The sequence below is a fragment of the Typopeltis vanoorti genome, chromosome 22 (assembly GCF_054136105.1).
Source record: "Typopeltis vanoorti isolate ZY-2024b chromosome 22, IOZ_Tvanoo_1.0, whole genome shotgun sequence".
NCBI classification, from domain to species: Eukaryota; Metazoa; Arthropoda; class Arachnida; order Uropygi; family Thelyphonidae; genus Typopeltis; species Typopeltis vanoorti.
The window spans coordinates 83952631-83969761 of record NC_143570.1 but is presented as its reverse complement, the minus strand read 5'-3'; the positions used below and the strand labels follow the sequence as shown (position 1 = coordinate 83969761).

The 17131-nt window shown below is 37.3% G+C and overlaps 1 protein-coding gene across 1 annotated transcript in view; it reads left to right on the top strand.

Moving 5' to 3' along the window:
* Positions 1 to 17131, top strand: part of LOC150094527 (dual oxidase-like) — a 290860-nt gene that overhangs the window by 228648 nt on the left and 45081 nt on the right. The window contains exons 14-19 of the mRNA XM_090412281.1: positions 1217 to 1354; positions 1554 to 1658; positions 1886 to 2091; positions 2238 to 2423; positions 3017 to 3239; positions 5827 to 6099. Of these exons, the coding sequence (XP_090268407.1) occupies positions 1217 to 1354; positions 1554 to 1658; positions 1886 to 2091; positions 2238 to 2423; positions 3017 to 3239; positions 5827 to 6099 (1131 nt within the window). The remainder of the gene's footprint in view (positions 1 to 1216; positions 1355 to 1553; positions 1659 to 1885; positions 2092 to 2237; positions 2424 to 3016; positions 3240 to 5826; positions 6100 to 17131) is intronic.

Below are 17131 nucleotides of genomic sequence, written 5' to 3'. Positions count from 1 at the left end.
GGAAGTTGTAATTCCTCTTTATAAGGCCTTGATACGCCCACATATGGATTACCGTGCTCAAATCTGGTCCCCTGGTGGAGAGTGGTCTGTGGAATTTGCCCTATGGTGATAGATTGAGTGTGTGGATTGCAGAAGTTGGTTGATAGGAGAAAAAGAGGGGGATATGATAGAAAAATTTAAGTTGCTTAAAGAATTTTATAGGATAGATGCAGAGGAAATGTTTCAGCATTTGGCTAGAGGGACCAGAACAAATGTTCATCCCTGGAAGTTGAATAAAGGTGTAGTCAGTAGGGGTGTGAGGATTAGATTTTTTGCTTAGAGAGTTGTGAATGAGTGAATTGAGTTGCCAGAGTCAGTTGTGAGTGCTTTGTCAGTTAAGGGTTCAAGGAGAGGTATGATAGATTGGGTCTCCCGCGATGAGTCTTCGGACTCCATGGAGATGTCCGTATACCACTACTAATAATTTTAACACCAATTTAATATTGTCGATATGAATATACTTTCGATCATTGGGCTGGATAATGGTGGATATTACGAAATTCTTTCTTTATTTTGTGCTCTGTGGATCATGAAATGCTTTTAATGCCTTCGTTTGGAATTTCAGCAGATCAGAATATGTATTATTTTGAAGGTTTCAAGCAATACGTTGTATTTTGGTTCAAGCGAATGTGCATACTTAAAGCCTTTGCAGACTATGTTATACAAGAGGTTAAACGTTTTTATATACATTCTTATCACATTAACTTTCTTCGCACTAAGCAAAGAAAATATAACGTACTATAGAAGATTCAGAAATCAATCATATGATGATGAAGTTGGTTTGAGAGTCTTCATTTAAGAATAGGTCATTTTATTGATAAGAATTAGCATTCTATTATATTATTTAGACTAATTTACTTATTTAATATTAGCATTAGATTATTTAATATCACGTTGCTTAGACTATGCAATGCAGTAATTATGATAGTGGGAAAAAGTCTGTTTTCTCTTCTCGAGAATAGGAACTTTTACATTTCTTTTAAAAGAGAATGTGTATGTAACATAAATTTAATTGCAGATTGGTATCGAAAAGAATATAATAAAAGTGCGAATTGTAGATTACTAGAAAATATGAGCAAATGCTATCGATATTAAATGCTGTTCATGATTTTTGAACTATTATTATTAAACGTATTCGAGACATAATTAATGATTCATGTATTTGTTTTGTTTCTAGGAGATCCCTGCCCTCAACCTGTGCAACTGAACAGCTCCATGCTAGAACCATGTATGATGTTGGATGGATATGATTATTTCCACGGCAACGAGGTGGCTTATATATATTCTTGCGTCATTCTTGCTTTCATACCAATAAGTAAGTAATTCGATTTATTCTTTCGATGTAACGTTTATAAACATTTGAAGTGATCCTCTGCTGATATTTATGTATATCAATCTATATGACATTTAAAAAAAGTTCAGAATACGAATTATCTAAATTACCAGTACAAAGTATCATTTCTTGATTCAAGGTATGATTTTAATATGCTTCTTCTTTCTGTCCTCTATTTCAGTTTGTGCTGGTATAGGATATGGAGTTATCAAGCTGCAGAACAAGCGTCGACGAGAAATTAAACTACGTCAAGATGTCAACATTGGAAAAAACTGCGATAAACTTTGTAAGCTCATTTTTATTTTCAGTCATCACTAACTTGGCATTTCTTTGTATTAAGAAATGTTTTTGTCCTTTATCGTAATGAGGCAATCAAACTTGGTCTCTGAATCAAATTTGCGTTTTTGTATTAACGAAATTAAGTTTATAAATTTCATTTAGATAATTTGATTTAGTTTAGTTTCATATTTTCGTACGAAAGATGCCTGCATATTCATTTCATCCTCATTGCAGATGTGAAAGAGTGGCTTCATCAAAATCACAAGAGATGTGTGAAAGTAAAAATAGGTCCAGACGAATCCTTGTCCACGGTGAATCGAAAAGGAGAGGTATTACGTAAGATCGATTTCAAATGTGTGAATTCTTTAGTTGTAGAAGTAACCAAAGACCCACACAAGAAACCTATGGTTCTCGTTCGATCTCCTAGAGACCACGACTTAGTAAGTACTTTGAATTAAATAAAGGGAGGAGGAACTTGATTATCTTTGTACTAAAATCTGACTTGTCGCTTCTAAATGCCCAGTAAGAGATTCAGAAGTGAAACTATGAACTGAAAACAGCATTCTAAACTAAATTTATTTTTTAGGTTCTTCAGTTTGACAATAATCAAGCAAGAAAAAAATTTCTCAACAAATTGGAATGCTTTTTACTCAGTCGCAAAAAGTCTTTGGAGACTATACAGACCTACAGAGAAGCTATGCTAGCTAATGCAGAAACTAAAGAAAAAAGACAAAAGAGGCTAGAACATTTCTTCAGAGAGGCATACGCACTGGTGAGTAATCGTACAAGATTAAAGCAACTAACAACTTGATGAGAATACGTTTCTTAAATACATTAAGAATTTAGGTTGAATTATTGAAATAAACTACAAACGGAAACATACATTTTGATTACTAAAGTAGTCAAAAGCAAACGTATGTTTGCTTTTGACTACTTTATTACTGTGTTATCAAATACTTCTCGGTCCTCACAAACAATATCAGAGGAAGGAAATGAATTCAGTTCACTCTTTGGCTACGAAGGTATCATATTATACAGTGTTATTATATAACCGATGTACGTATGTTGTTGATGAAAACAAGTTTCCTGGATCAAAAGCTCTATATGAAATTGTCAGCTCAACCCGGCTAAAACGGTACTGCTTTGCTCCTTGAAAGGAAACGAATCTTTGTAACTGCTGAGTAAATGCCGCATGTGATTTATGGAGACGATGGAGTTGCGTTGTCCATGTAGTTGTACGCTTACTAAAGTTTATTCCTTATATAAAGCTTAATTAATTATTTTAATGTTACTAGTAACTAGTATATCCATATAATAAGTTATCTCTACAATACACACATTTTATGTGAACGTTCATTTTTCTAGACGTTCGGATTAAAACCAGGAGAAAAGAGAAAACTAGAAGATGTCAGCAATGATGTCATTATGGTTATGCGTACTTCTCTATCGAAGAAAGAATTCGCCGAAGCATTGGGAATGAAGCCGGACTCTTTATTTGTGAAACAGATGTTCAACTGTGTAGATAAAGACAAAGACGGACGAATTAGTTTCCAGGAATTTCTCGATACTGTTGACCTTTTTTCAAGAGGTGAGTGAAATATTGCACTTATAAATAGCATACTGTGATATTTAAAAATTAACTGTGAAATTCAATCGTTTCTGATAGCACTTATCAGATAAGAGCTGCCAGTTAAATTAATAGCTCTGAACCTGTAGATTCCAATTCGCCTCACCCCCTTCTTTTTCCCTGAGGGGGGCAGATTTTAATTTTGACAAGAAATCCAGAAAAACAGAAAATTCACAAGACTATATTGCAAGTGAATATTAATAATAAAATGAATTACACTGCTTTACTTGTGTAGGGAAAAAAAACTTAAGTATCAACTAAATAAAGAGCCTAAATGCTTCAGTTCGAGAATGCAAAATAACATAAGCAAAGTGGATATTAGATCCAGCATTATTTCAAAGCCGAATGTAGAAACTCTGAAAGTTTCGTAAGTTGACTAAAACACAACTTTCCTAGGCAACTCGTGAATGCCTAGGAAATGAACACTAATGCATTCACGAGTTGCCTTAGTGTGGACTACTTAAAAGACAAAACGTCCGTTGTGCATGAAAAGATCAGAAGTGTAGACGTTTGTGAGATATTGGCACTCACACATCTGGTACCAAGTCTCATACTATGCTCAAATTCAGTTAAGGCATGTCTTTTACTCATTCTAATGCATCAAACGCACAAAAAAAGAACTGTCGAATGCCTGTTTTCTTGCTTATATAGCAAACTGCAGCCATGTAATCTAACGTCTTCAACAACTGTCTATTTTCCTAAATGAGGAGGTGTTCTTAATAAAGTGGCCACCCAATGTATTTATATATTATTTTAAAATACACCTGTTTTGATTATCACCGTAAATGCATTGTAGTTTTCTTTTGTCATATTCGTTTATTCTCTTTATGTACCACCTTAGAGCAAGCATATAATCTGCTGTTGAGTTTTTTTTTTTTTTAATTAACTGTAATCCACTGAATCAACTGCTCGCATTGCACGTACATGTTTTATGTAAAATCATTATTTCTGAGCATAACAAACACGTATGCAGATATAAGAGACACGTTTCACTCATGACCTGCATATAACCTTGCTATTTGTATATAAATGTACTTAACGTCTCTATTAACAAGAAGCAAAATATCCTATTTCACTGTTGGCTAAAGGTGAAATTAAAACAATATATATATAAAGTTTTTATATATATTTTTATTTTATATTTTTTATAAAGGATTTTAAGATATGTTCTTTCTTGTGGTTATATCAGTTGCTTTGTCCGCGCGGTTAGCCTAGTGGCTATGCGTTTCGCAACCATATGCCTGGGGAAGGAGTGTCCTGGGTTCGATTCTCGTCGCCGACGTGAGCTTAAGGATCTTTCTCAGCCATAGCCAAGTTAGCCGGTCTTGGGCGTGGACAGCAGGGTTTTTCCCCCTAGTTTATCTGGGGTTTTTCATCCCGCAAACAGGCCTCGTGAACACACGGATCTACAGCCATAAATACTTAACTCCCCATGAGGGGTCTCAACTCGCCCCAATAGGAACGGGGGAGAAAAGGGAGGAAACTCCATATGAATAAATAAAATAAATCAGTTGCTTTAATATAATTTTTGTTCTAGGTGTTTATGAGAACTTTTCATCCCCTCCACCCTCATAAGTGTAAATCTTTTCACCATCGACTAATTGGTCATTTCTGTATTGTCTGAATATTAAATGATGTCAAAAATCAAAAGAAGATGAGGAAAATGAGTTTCAACTAGATTTTATTAAAAATAAATTAGTGTTATAACACTAATTCGTTTTTTAATAAAATGAATTTAATAAAGCTATTATCGACGACTTATAAGTTATCGATTTTCGATAAAGGGAATCGAAGTATATTTTCGATTGATACTAGAAAGCCAGTGGAAGTGACGCTTACATCCTCTGTGCTAGGCCGCCTGAAGATAGACTTATAGTTCAAGTCTAGTCGCCGACTGGAGGTAACTTTTTCTAAGCCTTTCTTCGACCAGTTCCCGGCACTGGCAAGCGGAGTTTTTCGTCCCATAAACTCAAGAAAATCGACCATAGAATCCACATTATTTTAGATAGTAACACATCGTGTTACGGTTAGGTACCAAGAGATGGCAGCACTTGTTTGCCGATCTCTTCATCGGTGGCCGGCTATAATTAATGATAATCATGGGCCAGCTATCTCTGTCTATCAGTGGAGACTGAACTGCCCACTCAGTCTCCAAAAGCTAGATAGGGTTAAAAGGCCTGGCCTACTCCCTATAAGGGAATAAAAGGCGTTTGCTTATTATTATATGTCTAGAATTATGTATATGGTGGCAGTGATTCTGAAATATTGGCATATATGCATTGTTCCTTATATCAAAAATATTTTAATCTTTGAAATAATGCAATGTAGATTAATAAAGACCATTTGGCGTAAAATACAAAAATTAGTTCGAAAGTTCAAAGACTTAGAATGTATTAGCATTTTGTGAACTGCTAGGCTACAATCAAGCGAAGAAAATGAAAGAAAGGTGAACAATACTGCTTTGAAATATTCAGAAAATATTTAATTCTAATGATTTTATTCTTAATACGTTTTATTATTGCTGTTCAGTTCATTTATGTTTGTTTAGGGAAGATTGAGGCAAAGCTGAGAATCATATTTGATATGTGTGATAATGATGGTAATGGCATTATTGACAAACAAGAACTCACAAAAATGCTTCGCTCCTTGGTGGACATTGCTAAAACTACATCGCTCACAGAGGATCAAGTGATGGACCTAATACGGGGAATGTTCGCTTCGGCAGGACTAGAAGAGAAAGATCAATTGAATTATGAAGACTTTAAAGTGATGATGAAAGAGTATAAAGGTGACCTAATAGCTATTGGGTTGGACTGCAAAGGTAGGCTAATAACTGCAATTTTTGACTTTAATGTAGTTGTGTTTTGTAATATTTTAATCTCAAAACCTATAATTCAATTAATGGGTTATTTCCTTAATTTTCTTTTTGAAATTACTTTCGTTCCGCTTTTTTTCTTCTCCAGGTAGAAAGTAAAAATAAATTAAATTGTATATATATTCAACAGCTTAGGATTTCTGAAGCATAAAGGTAGCACCTCTTTCTTTTTCAGATAAATTTAGGAATAAAGGATTACCTTAAAGTCACCTCAACTCAACAAACCTAAAGGGGTAAATCTACAAAATGTTAAAGAGTAGCCTTTGAATTACTCGAAACGGTCAGACCGTCGTTATTAATTTACTAGTTTTTCATTTGTAACTTTTCGTTCCAAGTGTTTTATATCTCCTCGTATTTCATATTTTAACTCGCGAATTTAATGAATAATTGGTTATGTCCATATTCTTGTTATTTCTAACCACAGTTTATCTATTCATACATTTTGGTTCTTCACTTCGTGGATTATCTTTTTACTTTTATATTTTAAGTTCTGTAAGACCCTGTTTTAATATATTTGTCAAAACAAAATCCTTTCAAGGATGTTTAAGTAAACATCTATATTTAAGAAATAAAACTCTTTATTTTAGTAGTTACTAAGCAACTACTAAAATAAAGAGCCACCAGGTTTCAGTTCGGCAATGCAAAATTATATAAATCAAGTGGATATTAAATCCAGCATTATTTCAAAGTCGAATATAGAAACTATGATAGTTTCGTACGAAATTTGACCAAAGAACTTACGGGAAGACACTCGTCAGCATTTATGAGTCACCCTTGCATGGACCTTAAAGAAGACATGATCGCTTGCCTAAGCGTCCATATATTCGCCTTTTATTAGTCCATTTTGATAAGGTTTCACTGGCCTGACAGCTGTTTCGATCTAGTTGGTTCTCCTCAGAGACCAGGCAACTATTTAAGTAAAGCCTTCTCTAAAAACTAAGCGATCCCCCAGACCACTCTCTACGCGTGACCGAAAGATCGTCCAACTTAGCGTTGGTTCCACTCAGTGACAGACTCACCCCACCACTGAGCAGAACCGCTCGTATTCCAGGCGACTCCTGGAATACCAGTACCAGTGGGTGCTATTCCAATTAAAAGCACCACCAGCACAGTCCCGATACGATAGAGGCCCTTCCAGAAAACGCCAATCCCCAGAGACTCAAATTGCTCTCTCAAGGCAAAACTCCCCCGAAATCTTAAGCTCCTTTAGCAGGACAATTTTTTTTTTTTTTCTGGGAGGACGATCTTCCAGACCACTGCCTACGAGTGACCGAAAGATCGTCTAACTAAGCGTTGGTTCCACCAGTGACAGGCTCACCCCACCACTGAGCAGAACCGCTCATATTCTAGGGAAAAGCACCCACCGACTCGGCCCCACACGGAAAACACTTTCGCCGGAGGCTCAAAGTGCTCTCTCAAGGCAAAACTCTTCCGAAATCTTAAGCCCCCTTAACGGGACAAGAGCCAGTGTTTAAGTAAAGAGCCTCTCAAAAAATTAGACGATCCCCCGGACCACTCCCTATGAGTGACCGAAAGATCGTCCAACTCAGCGTTGGTTCCACAGAGTGTCAGACTCACCCTACCACTGAGCAGGACCGCTCATATTCTAGGGAAAAGCACCCACCGACACGGATCACGCCGGAAAGCACTTCCCGGGAGACTCAAATTGCTCCCTCAAGGCAAAAATCCCCGAAATCTGAATCTGAAGCTCCCCTCAGCGGAAGCCGCACTCGGACGAAATCTTAAGAGAGCAAAAACTCTCGTTCAGTACTAAAGAACTCGAAGTGTCGGAGCGGTGTATATTTCGTAAGCGAACTCTCGGTCGGTGCGTAAAGTATTTACTAAAAATAGAGATCCAGAAGCTTCAGTTCGGCGAAGCAAAATTATATAAATCAAGTGGATATTAAATCGAGCATTATTTCAAAGCCGAATGTAGAAACTATAAGTTTCGTACGAATGACCAGATAGCTTACAGGAATACACTCGCCGGCATTTACTAGTCGTCTTAGCGCGGACCTTATAGAAGACATGATCGCTTGCCCAAGCGTCCATATATTCGCCTTTTATGCTCTCTTAAGGTTTCTGCCTGGTCTCTGAGAACCAACCAGTTCGAAATGACTGTCATACCAGTGAAACCTTACCAAAATGGACCAATAAAAGGCGAATATATGGACGCTTGGACAAGCGATCATGTCTTCTATAAGGTACGCGCTAAGGCGACTAGTAAATGCCGGCGAGTGTATTCCCGTAAGCTGTCTGGTCAAATTTCGTACGAAACTTTCATAGTTTCTACATTCGGCTTTGAAATAATGCTGGATTTAATGCCCACTTTGCTTATGTAATTAATAAGTAGAGGAATTTTTCAAGTCATTAGAGCAGGCAGATGACATAAAGAAAATGGAAAACGTGGTACGTGTTGGAGATCTAAACAGCAGAGTAGGAAATGAATCCTACCAGGCATACAGAAATGTTCTGAAAAAAATTGGAGAAAAGAGAAAGGCTAATAATAATAATAATAACAATAATTATGGTCAAAATCTGTTAGGATTCTGTTCAGGATATGGATAGTTATTATTAACGCCATGCTCCTACATAAAAATGTGCGCAAGTTTATATGGAGATAAGACGCAAGAAATAAGAAAATCCTCATTGACTATGTTGTTGTTGATAGTTATATCTTCATGCTGGTTCAGGATGCAAAAGCGTACAGAAGATTTGTAATTGGAAGTGACCATTACTTAGTTTTATGTAGGATTAAAATGAATATTACATTGAAAACAACAGTATGTAAAAAGTTTTAAAAATAATTAAAGTTAAGCAGCTTTTACAGGTTAAATGTAAACTCAACTATACAAACATTATTAAAGAAAGAGTGAAACATTTCGAAAACAGGAGCCAAACCTTTGCGTCTCAGTGGCAAACTCTGAAGAAAACATTGATTGATTGATTCAGCTACGGGGACATATGGCGAAGTTGTCTGCAAGGATAGAAAAATATGAGCGCTATGGTGGAACGCACAAGAAGTTAAAGAAGAAAGCATACTAAACGTTCCGAGGAAAGAGTAAAAGGAATCAAAGATGATAAAGGTGACATGAAAACTGAAGATAAGGATTAACTGGAGTAATTACTTTGAAAGACTGTTAAATGAAATAGGGACTGCATCACAGTTTAAATTTTTCAAGAGGAATGCAAACAGGAGTAAATACTTGAGAATCCATCTATAATAAAGCCATCTATATATCAATCCATATATATCCATCTATAATACATAGAATGTGAGAAATACAGGTGAATTTAAAATGTTCCCGGTAAGAATTTATGCAAGCGTACTTGAAAGAGGTTGAGAAGAATTGTAGAAGAGAAACTGGGAGAAACAACCTCCAAATAGAGGTTGTCATGATCAGATTTTCACTTTGCAACAAAGAGTTGAGAATCATGGAAATATGACAAGGATCTGTACTTAGGTTTTGTAGATCTGGAAAAGGCATGCGACAATGGACAGAGTAAAGCTTTACAAAACACCAGTTTTGAAAAGTATATAGAGTAAATGGAGCATTATACAGAGCAATACGTATTTAACTTGTAAGTCAGCAGTTAGAACTGAAGGAAACACGGTTTGATGTAAAATGTTTCATGACAAGGACATTATCTCTCGACTTATTCATAATTTATACAGATCTCACTATGAAAGAAACAAACCTAGTTGCTTTATGCAGATGATGTTGTAATTATTGATGTAGTGCTGTCATAGTGGACTAAACATCCCTTGGGGATACATATCAGGAAACGGATGATGATGATATTTTTGATAATTTGTCGATTTATTATACTTTAGGATTGGTTTGATTTCGGGTAGTTCTATATAGCCTCGATTACTAATTTTTATCTTATACAACATTTTAAAATATACTTTGGAGAATTCTTCTTCTTCTTTGGTGCATCAATCCGAAGATTGGTAATTATAGCAGCACATCACAACATCCTGTCTTGTGACCTCCTTTTTATCTCTTCATAACTCTTAGCACCAGTTGGCATCATTATGTTATTTATATATGAAAATCTTGAATCTGCCTCGTGGCCTCTTTCATTCTGCAGTCCCCTCCATTATTTCTGTAATCAGTTCCCCCATGCCTCAAATGGTGCCCAATTAGGCTTTTTCTTCTCTTATTGATGTGTTTTATTAATGACCGATCGTCATGAACTATATTTAGAACTTTTTCATTACTTTTCCTTTCTGTTCAACTAATTTTCATCATCTTTCTCAAGTACCAAAGTTCAAATGCCTCCAACATTTTCATGTCTTGTTTTGTTATAATCCAGGCCTCACAACCATATAATGCAATGCTCCATAAGTATGTTTTCACTAGCCTTTTTTTTGAGCTGGACGCTAAGTCCTTTACTGGTAAAAAATGTTTCTTCTGTTATAGAATGCTTTTTTGGATAGGATTATTCGTGCCTTAATATCTGATTGGTTTCTTCCATCTTCTGTGATAAGACTTCCAAGATATTTAAAAGAGAATACCTGTTGTAGTAGGTTATTATTTATTTTATTTATTTCCAGGTTTATTTTCGTTGGATTTCCTTTACTTGTAATTAATAATTTTGTTTTCTTATAATTAATTTTTAGGCTGTACTGTGTGAAGATTTCTCCCATCTTTGTTAGGGTGGCTTTCAGTTTGTTTTCGTTATCAGCTATCATCTGCGAACCATAGCCAGTTAATATCAATTCCATTTATCTTAATTCCTGTTTCTATTAGTTCTTTCAATTTATTTATTGCATCTTCAATGTACAGATTAAACAATATGGGTGAAAGAGAGCACCCCCGTCTTACACCTCTACGTATTTTTGCTATTGCGATTTTTGTTGTATTGCTGGCTGCTTCTATTAGGGCTTCTTGATGCTTGTAAAGATTAAATATGAGCCTTCTATCTCTCCAATCTACCTTTATTGTTTTTAGGAGGTGGCGCCTAGATCTTTTCCGCTATCTTCTAAGTACTCCTTCCATCTTTCCGAAATTTCTTCCTTATCTATAAGTATGTTCCCCTGTTTATTTTTGATAATTATACTTCTTGTCTTGTTATGCTGGCTTATTCCTTTTATAATGTTATAAGCTTTATCGATTCTTCCAGTCTTTGTTAGATCTTCTATTTCTTTACATTTCTCTGTTTACCATTGTTCTTTTGCTTCTTTACACTTTCTATTTATCATATTTTTTTATGTTTGTATTTGTCTTTGCTTTCTTCCTTTATGGAGGTTTTGTATTTTCTTCTTTCATCTATTAGATCTAGAATGTCGTGGGTGATCCATGGTTTTTTATTTGCTTCTTCCTTAATCCTATGCAGTCATTGGCAGCCTTGATGATCGCATCCTTCAAATGAGTCCATTTTTCATCTGTTTTTCTTTTCTCTCTCTCTCTCTCCCGTTTTAACGCTTTCATCAGTTTGCTGTTTATAGTTTCTATGGTTTTCCTCTGTTTTCAGGTTACTTATGTTCCATTTGGGCCATTTTCTTGGTTGTGACAGCTTTTTAAATTTCAGATTACATTTCAATAAAACCAAATTGTGGTCACTGTCAACATTGGAGAATTACTACACACTAATTGGTTTAGAGTACTCCACTTAAAATATTCACTCATGGTTTTCAAAAATTTTCTCAAGACACAATGGAGTCGCGAAACCGAGATATATACCACTGTTCGTGAATAGGATGCATTTCACACTGATGATTGTAACAAGGTCAAGCAATTTTAGAGATAAATGCAATAAAAAATAAAACAAAACAATCTATAGAAAGTGCTTCATGTATGAAATACCGGGTGATTATAAAATAACGTCAAGTGTTCAGAGTCCTCTAGCGAGTAATGTATTGGACGAAACACACCAATATTCGGTAGACGTACACAGTGGAACATGGGGATTCGATTTAACGAAAACAAAATAGTACCAAAAGTCGCCAACAGAGGAAATTTTGGCGCTGTTTACCGAGTAAAATGCATTAATTTGCATTATCGCGTTTCTTGTGAGTGATCATGCAATAAAAGGAAAGCCTGTGAGATTTCTTATTATTCGTAGACGAACTGATTTTCGACGCCTCTTACCTTACGTGAGCGTGCTTTGTTAGTCAAGCTCTATTATCAGCGGAACAATAATGCCAGTGCTTGTCGTCGTGATTTTCGGCGTATGAAACATTTACGAAAAGGACCGATTAGCGTAACAAACTTACGAAAACTGATTCGGCGATCTGAAACTACTGGAACTCTAGCAGTGCAGATAGGCAGGGACGCAAACCAATCAATTACCAACAAGTTGAACAAGTTGCAACTGCTATTGTGGAACAGGAGATGACGAATGTGCAGGGTATCAGCAGTGCACGAGCAATATCCCGGCAAACGGATATCGCATACATAACGATGTGAAAAATCCTACATCAGATGTTGAAGTTTTACCCCTATAAAATCAGTCATGTTCAAGAATTGCGCCCAGGTGATGCGACCAGACGAATCGACTTATCTTTGAGATTCTTCGTGCGCATGGAAGTGGATGATGCATGGCCGTGGCAGATTTTATGGAGTGACGAAGAGCACTTTTATTTGAACGGCGATATTAACACACACAACTGTCGCATTTGGGCTGCAACTAATCCGCACGTGTGTCTACAGATGCCTATCCACTCGCCCAAAGTTACAGTGTGGTGCGGTTTTACGGCATCTTTCATCATCGTTCCATACTTTTACGAGGAAAATTGCGAAAATGGACCAGCGACCAGCTCTGTCAATGCTAACAGGTATGCCACTATGCTACAGAACTTTGTGGTTCCACAACTGCAGCAAAGATACCTCGATTTGACCATCTTCATGCAGGATGGTGCACCGCCCCACATCGGACTTCAGGTACAGCGTGTTTTGCGACAACATTTCTCTGACAGAAGAATCATTAGTCGTGCATTTCCCACGCCATGGCCACCGAGATCGCCTGATCTTAATCCTTGTGACATTTGGCTGTGGGGATTTCTTAAAAGCATTGTGTATCAAGGACATGTACCTGATATTCCAACTTTGAAAGACTGAATAACGTTACACGTGAGACAAATCAATTCCAATATGTTGCGAGCCACTGTGGAAAATGTCGTGCACCGTATGCAGTTCCTGGAACATCATAATGGTGGTCATATTGAACCTCATTTGTAATTAACAATAAACGTCATGAACTTGATGTGCGCTGTCTCTCATTCGCCATTTAGTCATTCATCAGTCACACCTACTAAAATTAATTTGGCAGCGCCAAACTTTCGCCTGTTGGCGACTTTTGGTACTATTGTTTTTTCGTTAAATCGAATCCCCATGTTGCATTGTGTACGTCTACCGAATATATTGGTTGGTTTCGTGCAATACATTACTCGCCAGAGGGCTCTGAATACTTGATGTTATTTTATAATCACCCGGTATATCAAACGTGCATTTCGGTAATTTCTTTTATACAACATTTAAGCGAAATTCTTTAGCTAATTGAAGATATTAATTATCCAAGTAATGGCGCCACCTTCCTAATGTACAGATTTCGGATTTCGTCGAAAGAGCGGATTTTTCGTGAAGCTCTCCTCTCTATTTGAAAATATTATATTCCACTTTGAATATCATATTCAATTTGAATCTCTCTCACACACACACACACACACGCACGCACACACACACACACACACACACACACACACACACACACACACACACACACACACACACACACACACACACACACACACACACACACACACACACACACACACACACACACACACACACACACACACACACACACAGGGGAAATCTGGTGTCTCTAGTGTCGATTAAACGGAAATATACATTGCCTGGAAAGAAATAAACGAACACCATGGTGTGAGGAACAAACAGCCATGGGACTCACCTTAATAAAATGTAGGACCTCCTTTCGCTGCGATAATTGGGCAATCCTACGGGCATACTTGCCACAAACGTAAGGTCCTGGAGACTGTTGTAGAGCGAACATCCGTTGTCCTCACCGACGCTCTAATTCATCCCACAGATGTTTAATAGGGTTGAGATCAGGGCTCTGTGGAGGCCACTCAGGTGTTTGATTTTGATTTGAGTTTTTATGGCGCAACGACATCAAAGATCATACTGCGCAGGACACGGATTACAGCAGTACATATGATAATTGGTTGGTAGGACAATCACAAGCATCTATGCCCTTGGCGGGATTCGAACCCGCAGCCACTTGGCTGGAGAGCGGATGCACTAACCACTCGCCCACCCAGACTGGCTTAGTCAAGTGTGGTGACGTGCATGTCGACAGACCACGCACTTAGAGCAGCAGCAGCTTTATGTCACAGTGCATTGTCTTGCTGAAAGAGACAACGGTCAATTCCGTAGAAACGTCAAAAAATAGGAAGCACTGCATGTCCAGAATGTTCAGATAACTCTGGGAGTTCAGTGTTCGTGGAACCATAAACAGAGGTCCGAGGCCAAACCAGGAAAAACAGGACCACATCATCACACAACCACCTACGAATTTTATAGTTTGATTGCACTCTCTTGTAAGAGACGTTCACCGGGCATCTGCCACACCCATATCCAACTCGGCAGAGGGTGTAGATTGATTCTTCGTTCCATAACACAGGTTTCCGATCGTCCACGTCCCACTGTACACGCTCTGGTTGGTTCGGGTAATATGAGGCTTGCATATTGCGGTCCTACTATTGAAACTCATGTTGTTGTGAGCCTCAGTTGACTCTCTGTGCTTCCATTTCAGTATATGGATCACTGACTATTGATCTGGGATGACTGAATTTATCAAGAATTTGCGGAACAAATAGGCAGGCAACAAGGCATTCTATGACAACGCCACTTAGAAACTTTTGTCAGTTCACTTCTCGCAGCCATTTCACTAGGACACAGTTGCACTGACTTGGAAGCATCATATTCCTCGAATTTACAAACCAACAACCATTGACTTCAAATTAAATTAAGGGGATAAAAATCCCTTATTATTTTACAGCCAGTATGCGAAACTCTACGCCAGAAAATATAGCCGTTTGGCTATATTTTCTGGCGTATCTTAATTATAATATAATATATAATATATATGGGCACACCACTCCGGCATTCGTATAGTGAAGGTATGTAAGTTCTTTTCACTTAAACTTTGATATCATCCAGGTCTACCTATTCACTGATGAAACCTCAAAAAAGTTCGAAACTGGTCTGGGTAGTGACCCCTCCTCATAATGTAAGCAGTATTACATCTCTTAGGAGCTGTGTTTTCACATTATGAGAAAATATCAAGGATAGTGAGGGACCTTGCTCCACCTTTGCTTCGAGATGCCTTGGTGTTGTACTACCAAGTGGTCACTTACGCTTGGATTCGCCGATAATTCTTCGGCATGAAACTCATAGATCGTAGTTTTCGATCTTAGAGTTTCGCATACTGGCTGTAAAACAATAAGGGATTTTTATCCCCTTAATTTAATTAACTTCGCCAGAAAATATAGCTCCTAAGAGATGTAATACTGCTTTACATTATGAGGAGGGGTAAGGTCTTGTCCAGTAAGGTCAATGTTCGGGATCATTGTTCCAAATGTAAAGCATGGTGTTGGGAGTGTAGATGGGGGGGGGGGGTTGTGGCATGGTATGAAAGTGTATATACACGTTTTGGGAAAAGTTAAATTATGGAATTATACGGTGAAGAGGAGCCATATCTATTCCAGAAAACCATGATTTCTGTTACTCCGCTGTGGCTTGAAGATAACAACATGACTAATTAGAGAGAGCCAGCTTAGAAACCGATATAAACTCAAATGAGATATAATGGGATGAAATGGAACGACGTATGGGGAATCATCCCACGAGGACAATATCATTGAAAGAACTCGGGTGTTGCATGATGAATGGAGGTTAATTTCCGATGAACGCTGCCAGAAGTATTGCAGATTTATCACATGCACTAAATACTTGGATACAAACCGGGAGGCCCTACACTTCACCAAAAGGATGATCTTTTGATCTATGCATTTCTCGAGTGTTCCAATCCTTTTGACAACTTAGTATATAAAATATGCATAAGTTATGATCATTAAGCGAAATAATATTTTGAACAGAGTTGTAAATTTTCAAGTCTTCTATAAAATGACAGAGAAAAATAGCAGCAGCAACTCCAAATTCTGGCAGATGCTAATTGTGCTTTTGTTTCAAGTCATGGGTCGAACGGGCAGTCTGATGGCAATCTAAATCACAACATCAACACGAAATGGGGTGGAGCATAGCTTTCAACAACCGAAGCAGAACTTTGATAAATTACTTTTTTCATATGAACAGTCGATTAGGAGCTAAGGATGCATCCCATCAAGAGTTAATTTATACTGCAAAAAATCACAGGTTGTCAATAGACGGTCATCTGTCACAAGACACAGCCATTTGATTGATTACTTTCGCCGGTAAGAGAAATCAAACAGAATGCAGACACAGAACGAAGAACGGGGGAAAATGAATGGCGTGTGGTGTAGAAATGGGTTTAACCACTTAAATGTAGTCATCCACACCCTGTCCTAGGGGCATTCCTACTTGAGAAAAAATTAAAACGGAAGGCGTGTCTTGCGTATGCAGAATGCAACCAGTTCGACACAGCTGATTTGGAACGTTATTTAATCATATAACACCATAGAAAATGAATTAATATGCAGAATCTCCTAACCATCCTGCTTAAAACTCTTCATCTCTACAAAGGAAGAAGACTATTACACAAGCACAGACAGGATTTAATGTAGTTCCTAGAACTTTCTAGGTTTCTCCATGAAAAAGAAGAATACTATAATAATATCATCACCACCAAGCTAAACTAGAGGATGTGGATTTGGCTACTTTTCAGGAAAGCAAAAAACTGTTTCATTCTTGAATTAAGAATCAACGCCTTCAAGTGTTGAAATTTACTGCTGCAATTATTACCACTT